General features: G+C 42.2%; 2 protein-coding genes across 4 annotated transcripts in view; one reads left to right on the top strand and one right to left on the bottom strand.

The window, feature by feature from the left end:
* Nucleotides 1-7,735, bottom strand: part of FBXL5 (F-box and leucine rich repeat protein 5) — a 35,328-nt gene extending 27,593 nt beyond the window's left edge. For 2 of the 3 annotated variants that reach the window (XM_009910429.2, XM_054172165.1), the window contains exon 1: nt 7,575-7,735. In XM_009910429.2, the coding sequence (XP_009908731.2) occupies nt 7,575-7,658 (84 nt within the window). In that variant the 5' untranslated portion in view covers nt 7,659-7,735. Of the gene's footprint in view, nt 1-6,534; nt 6,616-7,574 lie in introns of those variants that run through there. The other variant, XM_054172166.1, reaches the window with a different exon arrangement.
* Nucleotides 7,736-13,266: 5,531 nt separating this feature from the next.
* LOC104309172 (ADP-ribosyl cyclase/cyclic ADP-ribose hydrolase 2) lies at nt 13,267-26,651 on the top strand. Its single transcript, XM_009910455.2, is given in 10 exon segments — nt 13,267-14,150; nt 18,078-18,207; nt 19,283-19,418; nt 19,967-20,049; nt 20,655-20,731; nt 21,889-21,981; nt 22,957-23,043; nt 23,560-23,619; nt 26,526-26,607; nt 26,609-26,651. Coding segments are annotated over 10 exon segments (948 nt in total). The 5' UTR covers nt 13,267-13,983; the 3' UTR covers nt 26,642-26,651.
* Nucleotides 26,652-27,012: the final 361 nt, after the last annotated feature.

Genomic DNA, 27,012 nt, shown 5'->3' with positions numbered 1-27,012 from the left:
AAAGACCACAGGAGGTGTGCCTGTGTGAACACCAAGAGCACGCGAATTCATCGTATACCTAATCTGCTCCAAATGAGGGGTGGGGAGGGAGGAGAACACAGCCAGCAGCCCTGCTGCTGCTGCTTCCAGCTGTACATTCCTACCACTTCCCTGGAATACGCTCTAGCAATTCTGCAGCTGCAAGATGAACCCATCCGGAGTGCTGATGCCATGAGTAGAGAGCTCCTTTTCTCACCTCGTCAGCGCATTAGCTGCACAGCCAGCCTGCAGTGACACCCACTTACATGCAATGTCTTTCTAAGGAATCCACAACAATAATTTGTTTACATTGTACCCAACGAAGAACTATAGCGCCAAGATAGTTTAGCAGAAAGGATGACTGCCCTGTCAGCGTCTCTTTATGTAGAGGCATGCAAGGTGAGAGAATTAGCTACGGTACTTCACACTCCAGTTAGTCCAGTGACTGAAGTCTCATATCAGAGCAGTAACGCAGGTTTTCTACCCTGGGTGCTTTTCTTTTCTCCAAGTCAACCCAAAATAACAGTAATTAGTAAGGCAGGACGGGATCTGGCAGAACACAACCAGAAATTCAAAACTTTCAAATGCCCTTCTGTCTGTCTCTATAAAATCCTGTCCTCTATGTAATCTCATCAGTTATTTTGCATCTGAACTAAGATCTTGAAATAGCCTTTCAAAATGGGGAAAAAACAAAACAAAACCAACATCAACAAAAGAATTATAAAACCCTGCACACACCTCAAACACCTCACCCAACACCCAAAAGTCAAAGCAGAATCTTTCAGTTAATACAGTGTTTAAGGCAGACAAAATTATTTTATTTTTTCAAAAAGCACAGGCAACAGAGCAGGTAGTATCTTGTACCCTCTGTTTTGAAAGGCTAAGGTTAAACTGATACCTTGAGCATAAGAGCACAGCAGAGGTAGAAACAAAGTGCTTCATTTTCATTTTTATTGCTATCTTTCGTATCATTCCCTTGCACCACATATACAGTCAGTTTTGTCCAATGAACACCTGTAGATCAGTTTTCAAAAGAGGAAGGCCTTTTCACAAAGGTATAAATAACCATGTGGGACTGACTGCAGCAAGATTTTCAGTGATGCAACTGCTACAAGTATCAGACCCTGCTAGGGACAAGAGCGGGAAGCACAGCTTAGAAAGCACCACCTAAAATCAGCTAAGCCTCATCCACCATGCAGTTTCCACAAGTAGAAGTGTACCAGGGACAAGGAGACACAGGCTAACACCAGGTCTGCAGAGATGAACCAAAATATTAATTAAAGTAGTAGTTATAAAAAAGACAAGTGCCTCAAATGAAAGCACAATGAACACTTGCAATGGTGCTGTTACATAGGGATCTGCCACAGCATTTCTCATGCACATTTCAGACGCCATAGAAAACTTCCTTCCTGTCTTATACACTCAAAGAAAGAGGTTCCTAAGAGCTGGCATTTGGCCCTCTGTGAGGAACACATTCAGAGTCCCAAGAATAAATAACAGCACTCAAGGCTCCCCTCCTATCTCCCACTGAGGTAACTCTCAGACTATAAACATGAAAAAAATGTCTTTGCTCCCCTGCACCAGCCTCACTGCAATTTGGCAACACAATCAAAGGTGAGCACTGGAAAAATTTGTCACTCAATCCATCTTGGGCACTACCTGCAAAAACAAAGCCAAGTGTCTCAAGAATTACAACTTGCGCTCGAGAAAGCTGCATAAAATCTGGACGAACACCAATACACACTAATTATAGCATACAGCTTTTTCAAAGACCTCAGATTCTCTTGTTTGGTTGGTTTTGGGTATTTTGGTGGGGTTTTTTGTTTGGTTGTTTCTTTGGGGTTTTCTGTTTTGTTTTAGGTTTGGTGGTTTTTTGGTTGCGTGTGTGTGTGCACCATAGAGTAGGAGAGAAAAAACTGCTCTTGCTTAAAGGAGAGAAAGGCAAAAGGTGGTTTATTACTGCTCTCCAGAGTAGCTGGAAGAGAGGACAAAAGAGCAGAGCAACATGCAAAAGGGTGTCCAGAAAACTTTTTTTCCTTATAATTCAAAAGAAAAAAAAAGTATGTGCAAAGAAACTACATGGGGGAAAAAAGGTACTACCGTGGTGTAAGTAAATACCCAGGTTTTTCTCATAAACACAAAAGAGACAAAAGGGTGAAGGACATGATACGCAAGAAGAAAACAAGTGTTCTGCTAAACAAAAAATACAGAAACAGAAGCTTTGAGGTGGCAAAAGGAGCTAAAAGTGTCCTGAAAATATGATGCAAAATTGCTATGCAGGTCTGAAGAGCCCCACTTGAACTCCAAACACGTTTCATCACTGTTGTCCCCTATTTCAGACCTCCTCTGGCACATTACTTACAACACGTTTGCTTTAAAAATGTAGGTATTTAAAGCACATTGTCACTTTCAGATTCAGCTTCAAAATATTCTTTTGCATGAAAAATTAATTCCAAGCTGCCATTTCCCAGTAGGTATATGGAAAGACAACTGGCAGAGTCTCTGATGACATAGAGGCATGAATAGAAAATTGCTCATCTACCTCTGGATGCTAATGAGGAGGTTTTATTTCCTTCCATCTTCTGCCTGCATACCCATGGTTTGTGGATATATTAACACTAAGCATCCTAAGCAGCTGCTTATTCATTCTAAACACAGGTGAAAGTAAGTGCTCAATCATACAGAACATTAATACCAAATACTATGGACTCCCAAATCAACTCACACACGTTTGAAGCAGCAGTGGAAAATGAATGGCAGAGTACTGAAATGCTGAAAAATTATTTCAAAACCACAATTAAAGCTTTGGCAATGTTTGTTGATTAGATTAGATTTATCTTCATGGAACAGTAATTTTCTGTTCTCAAAGACATTGAGCAAAAAATACTTGACTTTGAAACAAGAAGTCAGAACATAGATAATTCATATGTTTTTTTCAGATTTCTGTCCCCCTCGCTGCCACAAAAATTGTATTCATAATTGGTCATGTATTCCCTGCCCAAAGCTTTACAACATCAATTCAGCTCCATTCAGGAGTAATTTTCACTCCTAAAATGGTTCATCTGCAATATCCTTATTGTAAGAACATCACAAATTTAACACATGAAATCAATTAATTCTCTTCAACAGAGGCCAAAGCTTTCAGGGAAGAGAAACAACTGAAGCGTAATAGAAGACTATTGAAACAGACAGAAGGGTTAAAGAAAAATCAAGTTCTCAAAAGAAACCATTATTAGCACATAAAGAAGTGAACTTCTAAGCTATATGGAAGTTTTGAAAAGAATCCTAATAAAATAACCAAGAACTTATCACTGCAGATAAGTAGAAGAGAACAGCATTTAGACTTCAAAGCAGGAGGACAGAAGACACAGAAGTCTATATATACTTAGATAAGAAAAGGAATACTTTAAGTCAGCTGTTTAACAGGAAAGGCAGAGATGACAGCAGTAAAATGAAATGCCGCCTTTGCTCAAGCCTTCATGAGGAAATTAGGAAAAATACTTATGGCAACTTTTAACAGGGTATCAGAAGTGTAGGCTAGAAAAATGCTAGTTAAATATTTATACAAGTTCAATGCATTCAAATCAGCAGAACATGACACAAATTGATCCAAATTTCCGGGAAGAACTAGACGAAGTAATTATTAAACCACGAGAAATAACTGCAGAGATCTTTTGTAGAAAGGTGAGAACACAGAAGATTGAAGTCATGCAAACAGAAGAAAGATCTTAGCTGTTCTCTATCAAACACTGAAAAGGTTTCACAATGAAGCAGAGCTATCAAAGCAGCTGTTTACTTCTGCAATGGTTAGTCCTATTCCCCCCTTCCATGCAGCCAACCTGGTTCTGGAGCTTGTCTGACCTCTTTGTGAGCCGGTTTTACTGAATCGCCTTTTGCTTCAGTGCCCTAGATCAACTAGCTGCTCATCAAGAGGCCAGACAAGCACAGAGGACATCATCAACAATTAACCCTTCCAGCAGCAGCCAGTTGTTAGATCCACTCAGTCACCATAGGAAGCCTTACACTACTTTTTGAGAGGCAGACATGAAAAGTCACCAGTCGCCTCTAATGTAAATGCATTACAGCATTTAGAGAACGACTGTTCTTCCTATTTCTTTTTCCCAATGCAGACAAAATTTGCAGGGTAGTTCTATAACAGAAAATACATTCTTTGGCTGCAGTAAGTCCACAAGAGAGCGGGGCATTCAGAATCCTATTCACTAATAGCATCTGTCTCCAAGGAAGGCCCAGACAAAATTTAACGGCAGAACAGAGCCTGCTACCCTGGTCTTGAAGTAACAAGTGAGCCTGGACAGATTTGTTTACAAAAAAGAATGATTTATTTTTGCTAAGGTAACTAATCTGCTTAAGAGGAAGGCGATATATGTTACAGATCATGATTTCGCTAAGGTTTTTGACACTGTTCTGCCTTACAGCAAACTGGTAAGAGTCTACAGAAAACCTCTGGATAGCTTAAGCACTTGCAAATAGTGCTCCGCAGCCACAGCTACCAATGCTTCCTGCAAACCACAGCGGCATTTTCAGTACACAATCAGCTGAAATTCATTCTGCCTCATGACAGATCTGATCCTTTCAGTCACAGATGAGAAAGCAGCAAGGCTGGTAACACTAGACTGGTGCATTGTCCAGCTCAGGAATCAAGATCATAACGTGACAGCAGAAACAGTCCAGACTGGACCCTGACATGCTGACTAGAACAACTGCACGTGTCTCCACACAGGACAGAAGCCTAAGGACAAACATGAAAGGAAACTTTGAGAGAGTGCTCAGAGAAGCACAGGACTATGGAGAATCACAAAGCAAGTATGCTGCTGTTAAAAAAAAAAAAAAAATTTAAAATTGCAGAACACCACACCTAAGATACATCTGCTCAACACCAGCAGTGTCCCATTCTGCACACAAGATTTCAGAAAAACAGACATCATTAGAGTGAGGTTTCACAGTAGCTTAAGCCAATCCAGTTGTTGGCTGTCACAGTCCCACCCTCTGCCTCATGCTGGCTTCAGTACTCATCTGACCAGTGCTTGCTGGAAACACTACAACACCAAAAAACCTACCCAGCCTGAGAAAAATTTTTTTGTGCCAGCTTTGAGCCCTTGTGAGTCACTTCAAGTGCTGATGGGAGGATGAAAGGCATGGCAGTGGCAGTCAGCTGAAACTCTTACAGAGCAGCGCAACAAGTAGAACCAGGTACAGAAAGCACAGCCCACGTGCAGAGGTAGGAGGAATCAATTCGCTTAGGCTAGAAAACGGAGAACCAAGGTGGAGGACACAGCTACAATTTGAAAAAGGGCACAAGATCTTACCGAAAATGAAGAAAGATTCACTAGAGAGGGGAAAACAGAATCTGGTCTATTTGTAGCAAAGATGACATCAGCCATTAGGAAAAGCATTTTAACTGTAAAGACTGTCTACTGTGGTACTCCACTACCTACACGGGGGTACAGCCTCTGAGGCCTTAAAGAATATGTTCATCATCAGAGTAGGCAATCGATTTGATAACTAGCAAGGAAACTCACAAAGTTATTATTCAAGTCTAGGGCTCTGTGCACAACGCAGATATAAAATGTCATTTAAGAATGTAGTAAACATGGTGAGATGTCTGCTATCAACAGCTGAAAAGGTAGGGTAACTCTCCTAATGCATCAAGCACCTTAAATGTCCATTTCACTGTTATGTCTCACATCAAGCACTGGAAGAACAAAACAAACCGTATGACTCTGTGATACAAGATGATGTAGGTACCCACATACACTTTTACCCATCAGTAACATCACAGTCGCTCCCCTGAAAAGAAGATGCCTCAAGGACAAACTAAATTTACGAAGAGCACGGCTTTAGAGATTTTAATTGCTAGGCAAGCAGAACTACAGCCTTATCTAATTACAGCATCTCAATCAGACAAGAGTGAAAGTCAAACAGTTAATTTTTTTCTGATGCAAAGCTAGCACCACCCTAGTGCAAAGGTCATAGGTGAGGCACAGCCTCCAAGTTCGGAAACAAGGTTAAAAGACGCAAGATTGGATACTTTCAAGTGCCATTCATTCATGCCCGCACTTCTTCAAAAGGAAAGGGAAGTAAGCAAACTCCTGTATAAAAAATATTTAGAAAATGAGATTACAATCATTTCAAACAGGGTAGTTTTAGTTAAATTTGTGCATGCGCAGGAAAACAAAAGCATCCCAGCTCAGGCAGTTTTACTTTTATCAAGTCACGGTATACTGGGTCAAAACTTTGTGGGAGGCTCAATAGCAGTAACAGAAATGTCCCTCTAGAAGCAAAATCCAAACTGCTATAGTATTTGAAAGTTCAAACTTGATTAGCTACTGTCAACAATATGCTAATACTGCTGCTGGGGGCCAGAGAGAGAGGAGTCTCAGTTACTTCCCCTCATTTAAAACCTGCTCTATTAAAACACTACAAGTTTTCCTGACACCACAGGTTAAACTGCAAACACACAGATAAAAGGCAAAGTGAAACTACAGAAGGTCTCACCTCCTCCTCCCCTCAGGCTGGTCAGTTAGCTAACTCACATTTTCTTTACCCCATTAACAAACTGAGGAGGTTCCCAGGAACAGTACTTGGCAGCATGTGGAAAAGGGGAAGAAGAAAGTGATGACTGACCATTCTACTGGCATCAGTAAACTACTATACTGCCTCTCGTGTAACTTCACTCTCCCTTTGAATGTCTGTGAGCCAAACAGTCGTTTATGCCCAGAGATCTGAGGCACTACTGCTTTCAGTACGAGTGCTGGCTTTGAGGTACTTGCCTGAAATGCTTCCTTTACACTTACAGCTGCTGCAGCAAAGTTTGCCTTTCAGATGACACATCAACCTGGATTGCTAACTACCCTGACGCAAGAATAAAAAATACTTTTTTTCCATTAGTAAAATATATACATTTAAACGAAAAAGCCCTACCCAGCGTATGTTTAAGCTACTCACCAATTAAAGGCTGCTCTAAAAACGCAAACACAGCCGCTGGCAGACTGCTAGCGAGCTGTCTCGCCTGTCACCGATTAATTAACGAGAAGCGACGGGGCTGACCGCCTGTGTCCCCGCCGCGCCCCTCGGCACCACGATCCCTCCGGGGAGCAGCTGCTCCGGCACGGAGAGCCACGGCGCGGCTGATCGCCCGCTGCTCATCCCCCGGTTAGCCGGTCCGGCACCCCGCTTCCCCACGGCGGGAGGGAAGGCGACAAGGCGTGGTCCCCGCGGGGAAGAGCTGCTCCTCGGAGCTGAGAAGAGCTGGAACCCCGCCGGGGGCCGGAGCGCAGCCCGGCAGAGCCGCTAAAGCAGGAGCAACGAGAGGAGTCCCGGCCCGACCCTACAAGCGCCGAGAAGCGCGTAGGGAGCAACGGGGAAGGCGGCACCACTAGCTCCGCTATGCGCGGCGGGGAGGGCCAGGGCGCCCGGGAGACCGGCAGCAGTGGGGAGAAGTTGCCGCCGGGGCGCAGGGCGCTGACAGCTACGCACTCCCGAAATCCTCCCTCCCGCCTCAGGGAAGCGGGGCAGCGGCCACCGCCATCTTCTACCTTGTCGCAGTAGAGCCCCACGAGCTGCTTCATCCGCCAGTGCGGAGCCGAGAAAACATCCACCTCCTCGGGGAAAGGAGCCATGTTCTCCCCATAGAGCCCCGGCGCTAACGGCGGAGCTAACAGCCCTCCTGCGCATGCGCGCCGCGGAGCGCGCCCGGCCGCCCGCGCCGTCACGTGGCTCCAGCCGCCGCGCGTCTGCGCGGCCCCTGCCGGGAGCCGGCCTGTTGTGAGCCCCAGGGCCCGGCGGCTGTTGGCGGCCTGCGGTGCTGGCTTCCGCGGCTCAGAAGCCGGGTTCGCGGAATGCGGGGGGGGGGGGGGGGGCGGAGGAAAGGCTGAGCAGAGGTGCGCGAAAGGCTCCCACCGCTGCAGGCGGGGTGCGGGCTGCGCCCACTGGCCCATAGTAGCGAGATTCGGGCCCGCCCGGTGACCTGGCGCGCCTCGCCCAGCAGTGTTCGTGCTTTAATTAAACCGGAAGGAATGTAAAAACTGAGTTGTGCATTTAGATGAATAAAGAAAAAACTCACTTTGCGTCTGAGGGGGTGACAAAGAGGTGTGGGCAATCACGCAGAATCACAGAATGGTACGGGTGGGAAGGGATCCTGGAAAGGATTCTAGTCCAACCCTCCCGAGAGAGCAGGATGACCTCGAGTAAACCACCCAGGAACGCGACCGGGCGGGCTTGAAGTGCCTCCAGAGATAGGAAACTCCACAGCCTCTCGACACTCTGGTGCAGTGCCTGTAGCACTCCCCAAGTGAAGAATTAAGAGGGCCTGCAGCCAAACGACATTTTAAGGGGAAGGTGTCTGAGGTATTCCAATCTGGGCTGCTCAGGGGGACCCAGCCCAACTCCCTGCAGCGTTTGTGTCAAACCAGAGTTCCATGCTCAGTTGAACATCTAAGGCGAGAGGAGGAAGGGCAGCTTTTGATCTGCCCGTGCAACATTTAAAAAAAGAAGTAGGAGTGCAGCAGAACTGAGATTGCCCTTGAGTTTGACAAAAAGTGTAACTCTGGGCCAAGATAACAAGGTGTAGTAAAACTCAACCCGCATGGCAGTGTGTGGTGAGCATCTCAAAAAAGCAGTCGAACACAATAAATGCAGCAGACCTCTGACCAAAAACTACTGTATGAAGTTGATGCTGCAGATACTAAATAGACAAAGCTAGCTAGTTTCTAGATGTAAGCAATTTGTTGTAAGCAGGTTGAAATATTTTGAGCAAAGGCATACGTTTTTAGTCAAATATTTGCCAGCGTACTAGTGTTTGGGAATAACATAGAAAAATACTGCTGGTAAGAGTAGTAGGTAGTGAATTGAGAGGGAGAAATCATGTGATGGTGGTTAGCTAGATCATGCTGTGCACAATAATCTTTTTATCTCTTTGAGGAAATGAGGCTTAAGCAATTGCAGTATTGGGCGTTTCCTTCTCATCCTTTCCACCTCCAAGGACTTCCAAACATGCTGACCTACTTAATCATATTTGCAAATATGTACAAAGCTCAGAAGGTTAAATTTGTCCAATTGTGTGGGGAGGAAAAAAGGCAGTTACACATGAGAAAAGAAAAAGAAGGCAACGCACAGGTGTCGTGCAGGTGGCCACCCTGCACATGGTTGTATTTTCTGCTTGGCTGAACATGAGCCAGCAGTGTGCCTAGGTAGCCAAAAAGGCCAATGGCATCCTGGCCTGTATCAGAAATAGTGTGGCCAGCAGGAGCAGGGAACTCATTCTGCCCTGTACACAGCACTGGTTAGGCCACACCTTGAGTCCCGTGTCCAGGTCTGGGCCCCTCAGTTAAGGAAAGATGTTGAGGCTGAGGGAGCTGGGGCTGCTTAGCCTGGAGAAGAGGAGGCTCAGGGGAGACCTTATTGCTCTCTACAACTCCCTGAAGGGAGGTTGTAACCAGGAGGGGGTTGGTCTCTTCTCCCAGGCAGCCAGTACCAGAACAAGAGGACACAGTCTCAAGCTGCAACAGGGGAGGTTTAGGCTGGATGTGAGGAAGAAGTTCTCCACAAGAGAGAGTGAGTGCCCATTGGAATGGGCTGCCCGGGTGGTGGTGGAGTTGCCATCATTGGAAGTGTTTAGGAGGAGACTTGATGGGGTGCTTGGTGCTATGGTTTAGTTGATGAGGTGGTGTTGGATGATGGGTTGGATGAGATGATCTTGAAGGTCTCTTCCAAATGGGTAGATTCTGTAGGAAGGATGGGGATTCAATTCTCATGATGTCCCTTTCCCAGTGATTCTTTCTGTAGAGAAGGGTGACTGGATTTTCAAACCAGCTTGAACTTTTTTCCCCCCCTCCCTCTGCATTTACCACCATGATACATAGCCCTAATGGAGAAGATGCAGTCCTGTCATGTCTGTGCTTTATGACATTTGTCTTGTGATTCACAACAAGTAATTCTCCATTTCCAACCTGCCCCTCTTCCTGAAGGCTTCCTGTTTAAAGCTGATTGATAAGTGAACACATTTTCCAGAGCTGCTTTATTGCTTTCTTTCCCTCCTTTCCTTCCTTATTTCTGAAAAGAAGCAGTGAGGGGGGAGAAATAGTCTGTAAATGAGGCACAAAAGCAGAGGTTGATTGAATGATGAGAGCAGACTCCAGAGGCCTCCAGGTAAAAGCAGTGCAATTAGCATCCTATCATGGGGCTCCTCTGCTCCACCACCACCACCCCTGCACCCATCCCAGAGCCAGGGGCAAGGCCCTCAGCAACCAAGATACCACACAGAGGAGCCCCAGACAGCACCCGTGGATGGTATTGGAGTAGTCATCAATCCTGGTCCTAACAGCCGGGGGGCCACCAGGCCCCCCGGCCTTTGTTGTCACCACCACCATCACCCAGTGTGCACCATGGGCACTCACCAGGGATAAGAGGAGGATCCTCAGCCCAGATGGGCTCAGCTTAGGGCTGCTGCTCTTCTGGTGGGATTAAATAGGGGAGTGGGTGGGGAGGGCAAAGTGGCCACACCTGGGGTGGGAGGAGACTCCAACAGAGCCCAGGTGCTCTGGGTTTGAGGGGAAAATGGTGTGGGTGAGGGAGTTTTAGGGTGTCAGGGAATGATAGGACTGTGGGGAATGGAAAAAAAATAGAAATGGGTAGATTCAGATTGGATGTCAGGAAGAAGTTATTCCCCATGAGGGTGGTGAGACACTGGCAGAGGTTGCCCAGGGAGGTGGTGGAAGCCTCATCCCTGGAGGTTTTTAAGGCCAGGCTGGATGTGGCTCGGAGCAACCTGATCTAGTGTGAGGTGTCCCTGTCCATGGCAGGGCGGTTGGAACTGGCTGAGCTTTGAGGTCCTCTCCAACTCCAACAATTCTATGATTCTATAATTCTAAAACAATTTTGCAGTTTAGGCTAGATGTTAGGAAGACATTCTTCACAGAGTGATTGGCCATTAGGATAGGCTGCCCGGGGTGGTGGAGTCACTGTCCCTGGAAGTGTTTAAGAAACTGGATGAGGCACTTAGTGCCACAGTTTAGTTGATTAGATGGTGTTTGGTGATAGGTTGAACTTGATGATCTTGAAGGCCTTTTCCAGCCTGGTTAATTCTGTGATTCTGTCTCTGTTTCTCATCTTCCAGCGCTTCAGAGTATAAACATATGCTGAATTTCATGGTCATTCAAGTTAATAATTAATTTGTGAACTAGAGTATCTCTAAAGCAGATATGCTGCCAGTTTTGCTAATTCTGCTTCTAGGAGAGAAGGTCAGAGAGCGAGGGGCAGTAATCTGCAGCCAGCATGAATTGCCAGAGCTTGAGAAGCAAGATGGACAGCTGGTTTGTGACAGTGACATACAATACTACAAAAGAAAGTGCCTGATAGTGGGATTTCTCACAGACAAGCTTAAGGGGAGACTTGGTAATTTGAGAGAAAATCTCTGGGGACAGATTCTTCATTAATGTAGCAGGAAAAACATCATGAGATCCAGTGACTGGAAATTAAAGGTAGGCGAGTTCAGGCTAGAGCTAAGTGTTGACTCTCAAGGCTATCCGATCATTGAAACAAATTCCCTGGAGGTGTGTTAGTTTAGTCATCATGTGAAGTATTTAAATCAAACTAAGAACACAGGTTAAAAATGGCTGTGCTGAGTTGGGTCAGAGGCCCTTCTGGCCCTGTGATGGGTTTCTAGAAGTGACCAGTGAGGAAAGGCAGCTCAGTAGGGGAATGAGTGAGGATCCCATTCTCTTTGGGATGTTATGACAGGTGATCTCTTTTTTTGGAGAACATCACCAAAGCAGCACCCACTTTTTCCCAAAGCTGATGAGTCCTTGGAGAAAAGCTATTCCAAAACTCAGTATCCATTTTTATGTCTTTTTAAATTGTAATGTATATCTTAAGCAGAAAACTTAGTCTTGATGCAAAAATTGGTGACAATTTCTGCCCCATTCCATACAGAAAATTGTGTCAGTGATGCTTCAGGTTTCTGTTAGTCCTGAAATTACAGAGCAAACTTTGGTTGCAGCAAAGCTGATGATGAAACTAAAAATCATTGTCTTCCATGGATTGCTGCACTCTCTAATCCTGAGCCCAGAGGAGTGACTCAAAACAATCTAATTAACATAACTGGTAGCCCATCAGCATTGCCATGCTTCAGAGAGACTAGGAAGAGGAATAAGGTAAAAAAGCACGAGAGAAAGAACCAAAGTACAGCATTTTTTTGTGTCTTCACCATACTGAGCACAACATTGCACATCCACTTCTGTGTAAATCTGTCTTTCCCCAAGGCCCAGCTGGAGGTAACAAACAAACTGGTTGTCTTTATATCACATTTACAGAAGAAATCCATCATCAGCAATGCACTCAATGATTAGCAAGGCTTTTGCCTTCAGCAAAATCCATCAGCTGAGTACTCATGACACTCTAAGTACATAAATAATAAAGATGTCTATATTCACTGAAGCATGGAGACTGTTTAATAGAAAGAAAAGAACCATCATGTACCTCAGAAATGTGAGTCCACGGACAAATTACTCTAAAGTTGAAAAGATAATTTTTTTAAAGGGGAAAAAGTAGCATGGTTGTACTTGTAGCAGCATATACCACAGAATGTTTCCACTGAAGGCTGGATTAATTAATGCCATTTGATGATCTAACAAAGAACGTAGAGAAAATAAGCTGGAGGGAGAATAAACAGAAATTGAAGAGATTTCTTCAGTGTACAGGAAGTATGTCTTAATTCTCTTGGTTCTTGTTATGATTGGTTCCTGCCTGGAGGGCAGTTTAGTTCACAAGAGAGATTTCAAAACATATCATTGCACCAAAACGCTGCTGTCAGCATCCGGGGGAGAGGTGGTAAAAGAACTGACTAATGTTACCCGTATGTGTGATGCAAGGTAACCTGAGACTTTGGGTAGTTATGCAAACATTTATTTGCCTGCATATTTCTGGTTTTGGTATGGGGTTTTCTGTTTGTTTGGATTTTTTGTTTGATCGACCGATTTTTGTTTGTTTAATTTTTTGTGTGTGTGGTGTTTTATTTTGGTTTTACTTGTGGTTTGGTTTGTTTGTTGTTTTTGTTGTTGTTTTGTTTTAAAACGAAAAGAAGAACCCAAAGTTTAAAACATTGCTTGTGTGAGAAACGAGCTCACTGCTAAATTTCAAATACAAACAGTTTATTACAAAATAAAGGCAAACCAGCGCTGGGCGCACAGCATAACAACACGAGTTGAGTATATATAGATGTCAAACATACATATTCATACATATCTCTACAAATCCCTTTGCCTTTCCCAAGCACACTCCCACCCACCCTCCATTCCCGGTCCCCCCTGTTGCTCGCTGCGGTCAGGGCTGGGACAAAAGTTAGCACTCTTGACTCGGCCAGTCTTCAGACATCTCGACGCCTCAACTTCTCTCCATTTCTCTCCCAATCCACATCCTACACAATACAGACTAACAACAAGCCAATCAGCTTACAGATCGAACCCCACGGTCCCCAGCAATGCCGGCACCCACCGGCATCGACCTCCCCCTTGCGAAAGCCAAGTACAACAATTTCTCACACTTGTAAGCGCTTGTGATGTTTTAGGGCAGGTGTGGCACGGCAATGAGTACTAAGTAGACCTAAGGCCCTGTAAATCCTGAAGTGGCCACGGTTGTTCTCCCCTTAGTACAACGTATTGTAATTCTTCCCAGTCTCACCAGGTGGCAATACAGTGACCCTAGAAGTCTCGTTTTTCAGAAGTAGGGGAGAGTGAGCCTCGAGGAAGTGATGTATCTCTGTGCTGCGACCGATCCAGGAAACCCGCAGATTGCACTGCCCAGCAAAGATCAGATCTCCGTTTACCTTCGCCTTTTGTGTACAGAGCTCTGGCCAGTGGTGAAAACGCTAAGCCTCCGTCTTTCCATTCAAACTGTATACCTTGACTCTCCTTTTTTGGCTTCAAGAACGTGGGCTGTCAAGAATTCATCATGAAGATCCTTTTTTCGTCTCTCTTACTTGTCACTGTTCCGTTCATGGACAGCTTCTCTAAAGGGCAAGGAAAGAAATGGAAAGGTGAAGGTACAACACCGAACCTGGAAAGCATTGTCATAGGAAGATGCTATGACTACATCAGAATTGTGAATCCTGCTGTTGGGTAAGTTTTGCTTGTTTCTAGAGTTGTTCTGTGGGGAGAACACCACACAGAAATGGTGGGGATGGCATTTGTGAAGTACCCAGTCTGAACGTGCTTCTGGGAAGACCAGCTTTATTTCTGCATGTTTGGTATGTCAGGTCATGTAAGAAGGAAAACACTATACCTAAAGCTACCCTGTGCTACTGAAATAGATGGCTAGCTCATCCACCTGCAAAGTCAAGTCGTAACAACTGCTGAAGTATAATTATCCATGAGCTTTTCTTGTCTGTGTTAATTACACAGAAGTGGAGGTAAGTCATACACTTTGCTAAAATGACCATGTTTTCTGTCTTGCTTACATTGTTTACGCTTCAGTAAAAAGTCAAAAAACAAACAACTGAGAAGGGCAGTCTTCTGGAGCTCACTCCTTTATTGTGCCACTGAAATTTTTCCTGATGGCCTGAAGAGGTATTTGCAGAGGAGGCCTGGCTGGGTTCCTGCAGCATTGAATTGTGAGCTTAAACACGGTTAGATTATGTTCCATAATATCAGCAAATATCGTCACCTCCCCCCACCACCTTCCGTTTTCAGTTCCTGCTGGAAAAGAGGGAGATACAGCCCTGAAAACATGTTCATAGCTTTCAACAGAACCACAAAATTGTCAGGGCTGGAAGCAACCTCAAAGATCAGGCAGTTCTAACCCCCCTGCCATAGGCAGGGACACCTCACACTAGATCAGGTTGCTCAGAGCCACATCCAGCTTAGCCTTAAAAACCTCCAGGGATGAGGCTTCCACCACCTCCCTGGGCACCCCCGTGCCAGTGTCTCACCACCCTCATGGTGGAGAACTTCTTCCTGACATCCAATCTGAATCTACCCACTCCTAGTTTTGCTCAGTTCCCCCCAGTCCTATCACTACCCAACATCCTAAAAAGTCCCTCCCCAAGCTTTCTTGTAGCCCCCCTTCAGATACTGGAAGGCCACAATAAGGTCTCCCCGGAGCCTTCTCTTCTCCAGACTGAACAACCCCAACTCTCTCAGTCTATTTCTATAGGAGAGGTGTTCCAAAGGCAAAGCAATGTGTTTCTTTCTAATAACATTCTTAAGTGTTTTGGTTCGAGTTCCCTGCAAAAGAAAAAAAAATCATCCTAATGCCAGCACCACGGTACTAAAATTTCACCTAAACAATTGAAGTTTGGCAAATTGATAAATACATCACAGTGGAAGGTCTTGGTAAACTATCACTACAGATTCCACAATATAACCTATGATTTTAAACTACAGAAGCTTAAGTCAGTTAACAATTGTGTAGGTATATGAATTCTGGTCTTGTAGTAGGCTTTAGAAATGTAGAGTTTTTGTTGGAGTTAACAGATGCCACTTCATTTTTATCTGCAGCAAGGCATGACTAACAATGCAGAACACTGAAATGAGCAACATGAAGGATTGTCACTGTGGAAATGTTAACTTTATAGTTAATTGAACCAAGCTTTTAGAAATGTAACTACAACATTCTAGAAAGTATTTCTAGATGTCTCATGTTTGTGTCTGTTTTGAGGTCTAATTACTTCCTGTGACATTTTCACAATATAATTTTAAACTCGAGAAGTCTGAACATATTTATCAAAGTATTCATGGCACCACTCTGGACATTGGGACTGCTTGCCTGAATTAAGGCCCAAAATGACATTCTAAGCACAAGAGCTGCACAATTAGCTTAATACTGTGTGGGGTTTTTCCTGTTTCCTTTAGGTCTATAAGCAAATAATGTAATCTAAACAAAATGGAAGTTTCATATTGCTGAAGTACAAACCAGATATTCTAATTGTTTATAACCCTTTCTGTTCACTGTCTGTTTCTCAATTGCCCCCAGGCTAGCTTTTGCAGAGGCATAGCCACCTGGATTGATTTTGCTCATAAATTTATGTGCAAATAGAATAAATTTTTAAGCTACTTAGCTTAGGGAAAAGAAGCTCACAAAGCATGTCTTTACACTGCAACATAGTTAAAACAGAGATGGTTATAGAAATAAGGACAAGCTTTCCCTTATATTAAAACAGAACATGCAAAATGTCAGTTAGAAGAAGCATTTTACAAAATGTAGAAGTGAGAATGAATGCAAATCATACTTAAGATTTTCTAATAGGAGTAAGCTGTGTAACACAAATGTTCCTGTAATGCATTTTCTCTGTCTGTCTTTATTTGTAGTATATAATGGAAGTTTTGAAAATAGTTTTAATTACTGAAATAAATCTGTTATGACTTACTAGTGTCTACTAAGATTGCAAGGACTTGTCCTGAACTACAGTCCTTCCCCACCCTGTAGCTTCAAAAAGTATTTTTGCCAGATCAGAAATTTTGAGTAACAGAGCAGAATAATCCTTTTGATTTACAAGGTGTTCAAACCTGGATGAGAAGACATGAAGAAAAAAAACGCAGTATGCGATTTAACCAGAAAATTACCGCTGGATTCAACTGTCAAGAAAGATGTTGAGAGTTCAGCTGATTATAATTTACAAGTACTAGTATGAATGCTAGTATGAGTGCTCACATCAGACAGCTCTTTAGCAGAATGAGACATAAGTCTATACAGTTGGAAGAAGCTAAAATTAAACAGCTCAAAATCAGAAATCAGGTGCAAATCCTTTTTATCAAGTAAGGCTGTGTAAACACTGGAACTACTGATCAAGGGTCACATTGCATCACTGAAGATCTTCAGGTCAAGATCCTGTGTTTGCCTACGATGTACTGAGGGTTTTTGTATAGTTGCTAGAAGCATGACCAGAGCTTAATGTAAAAGCATCTGTGGTCTGTTTCCTGTATGGGAACTGCATAGCTTATCACAAGAAGTCCTTTAAAGTACCTACAACGTTCGGCACAAAGCAGCTCTTTAAAGGATGTCACAGGAGAAAGAATCTCCTGTCTATGGATGGAATTAAATGAGCAAAACACTCTAATAGCAAAACTTGGTTTAGTTATCAGGACTACTGTTTCTCAAGCTATGGCTTTGCAATTGCTGCTGTTGAGGTTAGGAATGCTGTAGGTGTATGAAATACGTTGTTCTGTAACTGTCACAGCGTTACAGTTACACCACTGGCAAAGTGGTGAAAGTAGCAACTCTCTTTTTAATTACTCCAGGTAGGCTCATCCCTGTGACAGATGAGATCCTGCAAATCCAGAGGAGACAAGACACTTCAGTCCCTAGATAGCCTGGCCTGGCCCTCCACAGGAGCTTACAGTCCTCAAAGCAGAGGTGGCAGAAGGGAACTGTTGAAGCACAAAGCTTAGGCTCCTATTTCAGGCCTCCCTTCACGAGCAGTTTAGATGTTGAATCCTAACATTGTTCTTGTAGCTACTGCACAGTGACAGTACACGTCCCACATAGCCACTGTACTCACTCCAGCAAGGTAAACCTGTGTAATTCCTAGGGCCTGTATACACAGAAAGCGTCTCTTTGTCAAAACCATTATTCTACCAGCAAAACTTTTAGGTAACTCCTCCTGAACTTGAATCTGACACTTTTAAGAGTAATTTTACATCCCAGGAACTTTAGATATTTAGCTGCACTTTAATTGAAATAGCTTTTTGTATCCGGAAAATGTCAAAGGAAGCTCTTCTCTTCAGTATTTCTACAATGCTGGATAGCAGGCTTTCTGTGTATACTGTACTTCTAAGAGTTGTGATGGCTTGCTATATATTTCTAATTCCACACTGTAAATCTTAGAAGTTTCATTGCTCCTTCTTTCCTAATCTACCATTGTGAGGAGCCAGAGAAAGCTATGATCTATATGTTCTTCCTGAGTAGCAAGTTTTCTACCACCCTGACTTCAGTTTTCTATCTTACCCTTGTAGGGGTTTTAATTTAGGACTTTGAAGCAGTTGGGAACAGATTACTTTCTTGCTCTGCTTTGAAAAAAACAGTTCTGCTATTTGTTTCTATGATTACAGTGAGAAGAATTGTTCAGAGATATGGGAAGCATTTAAAAATGCATTTATTCACAAGGATCCTTGCAGTATTCTACCTAAGGACTATGAATTATTTATCAATCTGTCATTCCACACAATTCCACCTAACAAGGTAATTAATGATTATTCATATTATGTTAATGGTCCTGTGACATCCAGCAGATTTTCAATGAACCAGTTCAAAACTGACCAAGAGTCATTCAGTGGCTGACTTGTGATTCATCATGTTTGACTTGTCTGTAGTTAACAAACTAGGCTCAGGCTTGATGGGATTTTTAACTGTGTTTGGCCCAATTTATTTTATGCAGGAACTTCTCAGCAACTTCTCTGTTTTCATCCACAGAAATCCACTGTTTTTCCTGATGTGCTGGGTGGTCTGTCATAGTCCTTGAACTTTACACTTCTCCCTTCCCTCAAGTTAGGTACTTTGTTTGCAAGGAGTGTGCCTGCTGTCGTCTTTTGACTCCACTCCTTACAGCCAAGTCTCAGGGAAATGATGTTAAACATTGACACGTTAAACAAACATAACCAGAAATGAGGTAGGATGCTGCTAGGTGCTGGAAAACAGTACAGATTCAATGTGCTGGGAGTTGCAGAGTGCTGTGAACACGCAAGAAGTACAGCTCTTTGTGCCTTTGTATCCCATCGAAATGTGTGCTTGGGCCCCACCTAAAAGGCTGAGCTTTAAGGCAGTTCTTCCTCCAGCACAGTTATTCCTTGTCTCTGAATGACACAAGGTAAACAAATACTCCTGTCAACCTGGCTTAATGCGTTGAAGAGTTTTGCAAACAGGGAAATAATAACTAGACATACCACTTTTTCATACCCTAAATTAACACAGCAGTGTGAGAGAATTCTGGTAAGATACATATGGCTTATAAATATCTCTTTTTCTCTCTTCCAAAATCTCTCTGATGTGGAAGGTAAAGCTAGCCCTTACTATATTTAATACAGGACTATGTCCATTAACATCATGGTTTGGATGCCCTAAAGCCTCTATTGATCAGAATTTACACCACTGTTAAAGAAAACAACTTTGTCCCTCCAGAGATCACTGATATTTCTGATTACCTTGATTTGGAAAGAAATACCAAAACATGTTTTAAACTGTTTTCAGTACCCCATAATCTCATTTGTGTCCACACCTAAGTGATGGTTCATTTCTTCTCTATTTTTTTTTTATGTAGTCTCTATTCTGGGAAAATAATCGCCTGCTGGTCAATAGCTTCGCTGACAGAGGCCGTCGCTACATGTCTCTGGCCGATACTCTCTTTGGCTACTTGGTAGATTTTCTGAACTGGTGTGGGCAAGCAAACAGCACTGGTAAGATGATGAGTGCTAGATTAAACATCTGTATGTAAAGCCATAATAGAGACCAACTGTTATGTTCTGGAGGAGCTGATGTTCTCCATACCCCATGAAAAATCAGCTATAGCTTCCCTGTCTCATTCACTTTCCTTTTTTGTGTGAATATTAACACTACAGTCAGGGGAGCACACAGTGAAATCCAAACAGTGCTGCACAGGAGATAAGCCTTCTTCTCAGTCATAGGATCATTGAGGCTGGAGAAGACTTTTCAAGACCACCTTTAAGTCTATTGAACATGGAGCTCCCTGCATCCCAGAGAGCCATTTCAGCCAAATTATTGAATTCACAAAATCACAGAATGTTAGGGGTTGGAAGGGACCATCACTGTGTAAGCAGCAAAGGATGGGAAAAGACAGAAAAATGGTGTCAGCTTTCAGTGTTTTGTCACAGTATTGTCTGTGTTGAGTAAGTAATGTACAAATATATATATATATTTGCTTTCTAATGTCACAGTTTACAGCCATTCTGATCTCTAATAATCCACATCCCATGCCTTCCTACAGGACTGGACTATGAATCCTGCCCTACTACAGAGGAATGTGAAAAGAACCCAGTGGAATCTTTCTGGAGGATGGCCTCAGCCACTGTAAATAGTATATTACTGTTGTCATGGTACCTTAGTGAGTGTGTCCTGAGTGGTTCAGGAAAACATCACCAGACCAAACCAGACCAAAATCTGTAACTGTGCTAGATTATTTCCTCTGATACAAATACACTGGTTTAGACTGAGTGTTTTACCAGGGGTTAACCACTCCCGATAAAGTGATAAACACTTGATAATGTGACCAAATTCTATGCTGGCTTTTTTAATATATATTAAGCATAAACTAAGCAAAATAAGCACTTTAGTTGTCTACTGAATACAGGCCTTAAGTGACATTTGACAGCCTTGGTGTAAGCCCTTTTATTCACAGATCAACCCCAGCACTGAGTGCCAAAATGCTTTCTTCCTATGCTGAAGAAACAATTTCTAAGCCTGAGAAAGTAGTCTGAGAAAATGCATTGAATTAACGCATTAGCTATTTAGTTCTTGTGCTCTTACTGCAGCGACTGGTGGAGGGCTAGTTTGGCATCATTTTCACAATTCTGATACTACTCTTAATTCTGTCGATGTTTTTTGTAATACAATACCAAGTCATATGAAAAAATCTGTAAAGTAAGTTCTGAAAAAATACCTGTTCTGTATTGCAGTATGCACAGCACAGTTCTGGAGTGATACATGTCTTGTTGAATGGTTCTGCTGCCGGAGGAGCTTATCCAGAACCAGGGTAAGAACACTGACTTATGATTACAAAGTCTGATACTTGCAAGCAAAAGGGTCCAGCTAGCTGGGGTCTTTCACTGCACAAAGCATGGGAAGTGTAGCTCGAAGAGCCTGTTGACTTGTGGGGATAACTGTTAATTGTCCTCAGCTATAGGAATTGGATGAAACATGAAATGGATGGAAACAATCCTTTTGACTTCTGCATTTTACCAACTGCTGTGGCAATTAAAAATTTGCAAATTATTACGGTACTTCTTATTGGAACAGTTACAAATCTGTGGCTTTGTTTGAATCGCACCAAAAAATTGTCTACAGATATTTGGATTTGACATCTTCAGATTAGGTATTAGGAAGAAATTCTTTACTGTGAGAACAGTGAGACACTGGAACAGGGTGCCCAGAGAAGCGGTGGATGCCTCCTCCCTGGAGGTGTTCAAGGCCAGGTCACATGAGGCTTTGAGCAACCTGATGAGTGGTAGGTGTCCCTGCCTATGGATGATCTTTAGGGTCTCTTTTAACTCAAGCTATCCTATGATTTAGTTGCCACTTTATTATCTTGGTTTAACTGTTATATACCTATAAAAGTCACATTTCACAAAGCAATAAATTGGAAGATTCCCTAGGCTAGGGATGGACATGTCTAGAAGGTTCTGCTTTATGGTCTTACGTATCCCAGACAAATGCTTCCTGTTTCTCTTGCTGTGATTTTGTACCTAAAAATGTATTTGCATTTTGGCTGTTATTTTTTGTTGTTGTTGTTTAAAGCAATATTGTAATGTGTCTAAAAGCAATAACTACAGGAGTGACCTTTTTTCACTATCAAGTGCTTTGTGCTTTGTTTTTGTATTTTTTAAAGTTCACTTCATTCTGATTCATCTCTTATGTTGTAAGGTTTTTTCAGCTGATCTCCACTAAGATGAAGAATGTGAAGACAAGGCTTCTCATTAAATGCCTTTGACCTTTGAGGACGTTCAGAAAGTGAATTAGATATATTTTTTTTTACTGTGTGTTGAGTCTGATTGTAATCAGAAGATATAAATGTAAAACTGAGCAAGCCCATATCCTACAGCAGGATCAGAGCCTTTACTAATGCAAAAGGAAAACAGGTTCTTTATTTTGTTATGTTCTTTATAGTTCTAAAAAATTTGCTTCTTGAATCAGTTTTTTTGCAGATTATGAAATACCTAATCTTCAGAAAGACAAAATCTCAGAAATTGTGATCTGGGTTGTGGATGATATTGAAGGGCCAGATAGGTAAGTTAGATCTTAAAAAAATTTATTTGTCCTTTTTGGACTTGTCTTTAAAATTGAACCTTAGCTCTCAGTTTGATTATATTTGCATAGCAATTAAACTAAAAAATATTTCAGATGCTTTCACTAACACAGAAGGCACACCCTGACATTCTGAGAGAATATATAAACACCAGAATTGGATGAGATATAAATAAATTCTAATTTTAGGTCTAAAGTCCAGTCTTGGTTAGATGTGTGGGTAGATCTCAGGCCTTAAGTGAAGATATAACAACTTCAGTTTTACTACAAAAAGAGTTGGTTTCCATGTCAGATTAAATGCTGATGTTAAGTATGCCTTGCCATACACACTCCTTTCTTTTCCACCTATCTTAACTGCTTGAAAATCAGTAGAAGCTTGTTGTTTCCTCAATATTTTAAGCTTCAAAAAGCTCTTTGTTGTCAATTTAAACCAACAAAACAATAAACAAACAAACAAACAAATCAGAAAAGAAAGAAAAATCCCAAACAAATAAACAGATTAGTCCAAACAGAACAGCCTGTTGGTAAATAGCCAGAGCTCAAGTGACAATTTTCAAGAGAAACATAATAGAAAAGTAAGTATAAAAAGATGACATTATTAGGACAGAGATTAGGTCTGTCTTGGGACTAATTAAATTAAAAGTCTGTTTATTACAGCTTTTGTAGGGGTCCCTACAAATGAACATAGATGAATCTAGGGTAAAGGAACAGAGGAAGTCACTTTTACCCTAACCATCTGCAGGGCCCCTGCATTTTAATATGACATGGTGGCACTTCACCTCTCTTAAAACTGCCTGGGCTGAAGAGGAAGAGAGAAATGAGCTCAGATGACAACATCTCCGTAGCAATATAGACATGGCAAAGTAATGGAGATTTACTTTGCTAATTCCATCAAGTTCAGTGAAAGGAAGTTAGATAATAAAAGACTTGAAATAATATTAAAATTCTCTCTCCCAGAGATTCCTGTGGAACTCTTACTGTAGAGGTACTAGAAAACAGGCTGAGAAACCTTGGTTATGACGTCACCTGTACTGACAACTACAAGTAAGTGAAAATCCTTCATTAATACAGTGCCTTTCCAAAAGCACCTTATCTGTTTCACATTACTGCTTACCTTCCACTACTTAAGTGCCACGAATGTTGTCTTCAGTAAGAGATCAATATGTTGGACGAGCATTGTCACATTTCTCAGGCTTGGAATTTTTCAGCCATGAACTGAGCAAAACACTACACTGTGTTGTATAATTATGTAATTCAGTGGAATGTTGTACTTACCCAATCTCAGATGCAGAAGATGGCCCCATATATTTCAGTTCACTGTAAACTCCTTAGTCGGAATGAAAAGCAACCTAAACAACAGTTAATAACACCAGTGAATGTCTGCAGAATTACTAGTCGGTCACAGTAGTATTCACAGCTCTGGTTTTTCACAGTAGATTGTAAGATAAATGCAACTGAATGGAAGCTTTAGAAGTGATAATACTGTTGAGCTTGTTTTGTTTTCATTTGTTTTCCTCAGTTTCTCACTGAAAGATGCTAAATCAAATGATATCTTCACAGGTCTGTAATGTTTTTACTCTGCTTGGATCATCCTGATGATTCTAAGTGTGCCCTTTCATCGTAAGTAATAGAAGTCCAATCCATCCTTGGTGTCATTACAGCCAAGCAAATAATGCAGAAGTCGACAGTTGAACAGATTGCACCTCTGTCATCTATGATATGTCACCCCCACATAATATACAGGCTTGAAGTTACTGTGCACCTTCTATCTACAAATTGTGCACAACTGTCTGTGAGCACCAAACAGAGGTGTTCATCAGCTCTCCCCAATCACTGCTGGTATGAATGAAGCCTGTAAATGTCAGTGTTCTGATACAAAATCTAGCACAAATTTGAAATTGCTTTCATTAATAGCCTTCCTTGAATCATGAAATTGTAGGGCAAAGGGCAACAAGTCTAAAGAACATTTCTCCAGCTGCTGGAACTTTCAGTTCCAAATTCTGAGGAAGTTTTTCTTTAATCTTTCATTTTGTATGCAAACCCAGTTTCTCTATTTTAATGTATTTACCTTGGGCCAGTAGGTTATCTGCAGAGAATGCGGATTACACCCAAGATACAACTTTCTTAATTAGCAAGCATCACTTCCAACCTAGGTTTTAATAGTTACCCTTCCTATTCATATTTTTCTTTATAATATAAGGAGGATTAATTTAATTTCTGATGTACTTCAGTGAATATGCAGTAAAGATGTCTGGGTTTAATTGTGGCTAAGTCTCTTAATCCATATGCTGTTGCATGGGTAGGTCCACATACAGTACTTGAACATCTGATTATGAAAACTTCCTCACAGTTTGGAAAGTTACTGGATACATAGATGCATAAAAGTTGTCTCTAGTTAATTATTTTATGCATAAACCATACATTTGAACACACTGTATCCTACTGTCCTTTCTGCCCTAATTCAAGCACCTGGAAATCTTTTGTATGTTAATACCTGTGTCATACCACGATGATAATTCTGCTATGAAATGCCTGATTTGCTGTCCATGCTTATGGCCACAGAGAGGTGAAGCTCCAGCTTGTCTGTCCCCGCTTGTATGGCAGTAGTGCTTCATGCAGTACAGAGAGGTGTATATCACTTTCTGTAGCATGTATTCAGTTTTAATACACCCTGACAGAAAATATTCTCTGTTCCTGTCGGTCAGTGAAAACTTACACTTATCTTGCCATGTGACAACATTTATTCTTTCATCCAAATTTGCACCCCATCACCAAACTAGAAATGTGTGATGAAAACAGTGGCATTTTAGGTATCACTGATAGCTCCACATTCCTTTAGGCAGTAGATCATAGAACAAGCTTCCGGTTCTGTTAAGGCACTTGTTACTAGATGCCACCTGCATGGCAATACAAATGTCCCATGTGAAATGGCAGCCGTGAATATAATAATGATACCAAACAAACTGGAGGAAAAACCACTGTACAAGCCATTTAAAAAATCAAATATTGTGAACTCTTAATGGATTTTTGTCTTCTGTCCGGTTTTAAACAATTTCCCTCAAAGCTGTGTGATGTGGGTACATCCCTTAGCTGAGGAAACCTGGATTAGAAGGCTTTGGAAACCACTAACATCTTTTTCCTTTCACTTAAGGGACAGTCATACCAGTTCTTCACTGTTGGCACATAGCACTTGCAGTATGTAAGCAGGAGAGCAGCTACCCCTTCCATCCATGCTGGTACTTAAATTAATGAAGTCACTACTGTATTCTAAGTAGTAGTCTCATACTCTCCTGGGGTAATTAATTGCTTATCAATTCAGCTGCTACAATCCTCCTTAAGAAAAGTTTCCTTGTTTCATTCCTTCCTGAGCCTTCTATACCCTCCTGTATGCATGGCAATATAATAGGTTTGATTCACTTCATATCTGTGCTATCCCTGATCAAGACATTGCCTCCCAATCTGAATGCTAACTAAAATACTTCAAGCCAAGGAATACTTTCACTCTTCAGCAATAAATAACATCTCCATTCAAATTAGCTGCCCTCTGAGAAAGAGTCTTAAGCAAGTGTATATAAACTATTTATTATCTTCTAGATCTGTTTCCTCTGTGGGTGGATACCTGCTCTCCGATGGTCCATTAGCTGACATGGGAGGAGTTTGGTCAGTAGTGGTATCACTGTTAAGAGCATGAATCTGAAAGGAAAAGGTTTCCTTTGCAGTGTATGTGCTCAGTGTACTCTCAGCTAAACAGATTTCACAATGGCTGTTTGCATTTATGAGAGCAATAGCTGCCTTCTCAGCCTTCAGGGGGGGAATATCCCAAAGCCCCAGGATACCGGAGTTGTGCAAGTGTCACCGCAGCTGTTGTGATGCTGGCATACCAAAGAAGAGGGCTGTGTCAGGATGGCAGAGGGATAGCCCAGAAGAGGCTTCTTGGGCAATGGTAGTGGTAGTGCCCTTTGACTCCTCCCCAGACTTGAAGTGTGATCCTGCTGAGTCAGAATTTAGCCTGTGGCTTGTTGGCACCCTGGTGCTTGAAGAAAACATGTAGGTACCCCAGTACCCACTAGATGGCATAGAGGGCTTGCAAACGCAAGCAGAGAGGAAGCTGGGTGGCATCTATCAGAAGTGGTGTTTGTTACTTGCATTATTGCAATATTGACAGTTTTAGAAATGGATCTGGAAACTGTGGTATCAAGTGCTGCAAAAATGCAGACTGCTGGGACCACTGCTGTCTAGAAGAGCTCTATGCACTCTCAAGCATCAGGCCAGAGGCAGTAAATGAATGTGGAGAGAAAGGGAGGCTCAGATATTAAGGCAGAAAAGAGCATTCCCAGGGTTTTGCACCAACATCCTGCTCATAAAATCATAACAGCCAAAGAGAATCTGGTGGTGAGCTCTTATAAAGAAGCTTCTAGCTTAGCAATTGGACTGTAAACTTCTCTCTTGGCAACAACCCCTGATATTTAAAGGAATCCCAACTCAGCTGTATGCTGTGAACATCCTGTTTGTTTTCTTTTCTTCAGATCTGCACCAGCAGCACAAAGAGGACTTATCTCTTCAGACAGAGGAGGCAGCTGGGACACTCTCATGTTTGTTTCTTTTGCAAGCTTTTTTGTTCAGACTTGCTTTAGTGTACTAAGTTAATCAACTCAACCCATAGCCTGTTTGCATTAACTGGCTATAAATTTGGCTTCAACTAATTTATAATCTCAATTTCACTCTACTCCTGGGACTGGCAAACCTATATATTAAAACCCTTCATACTTCTACCTAGACACCAACTACTTTTAGAATCAAAAATTATGCTACTGCTGCTAGGAAGCCTCACCCTTCATTTCCTTTTCATGAACAGAAGAAATACATTGCTATTTCCTCTTATCCTTGTCATTCAGAATTAAACTGAGAATAACACTTCCTCTTCATGTATTTCAGAAAGAAACATGAAACTGTCCCTGTCATACATTTCCCACACAGCTTACTTGTTCCTAAAAGCAATCCTAGCATTTGGCC

The sequence above is a fragment of the Dryobates pubescens genome, chromosome 23 (assembly GCF_014839835.1).
Source record: "Dryobates pubescens isolate bDryPub1 chromosome 23, bDryPub1.pri, whole genome shotgun sequence".
NCBI lineage: Eukaryota > Metazoa > Chordata > Aves > Piciformes > Picidae > Dryobates > Dryobates pubescens.
This window is presented reverse-complemented; position numbering and strand designations above follow the sequence as displayed.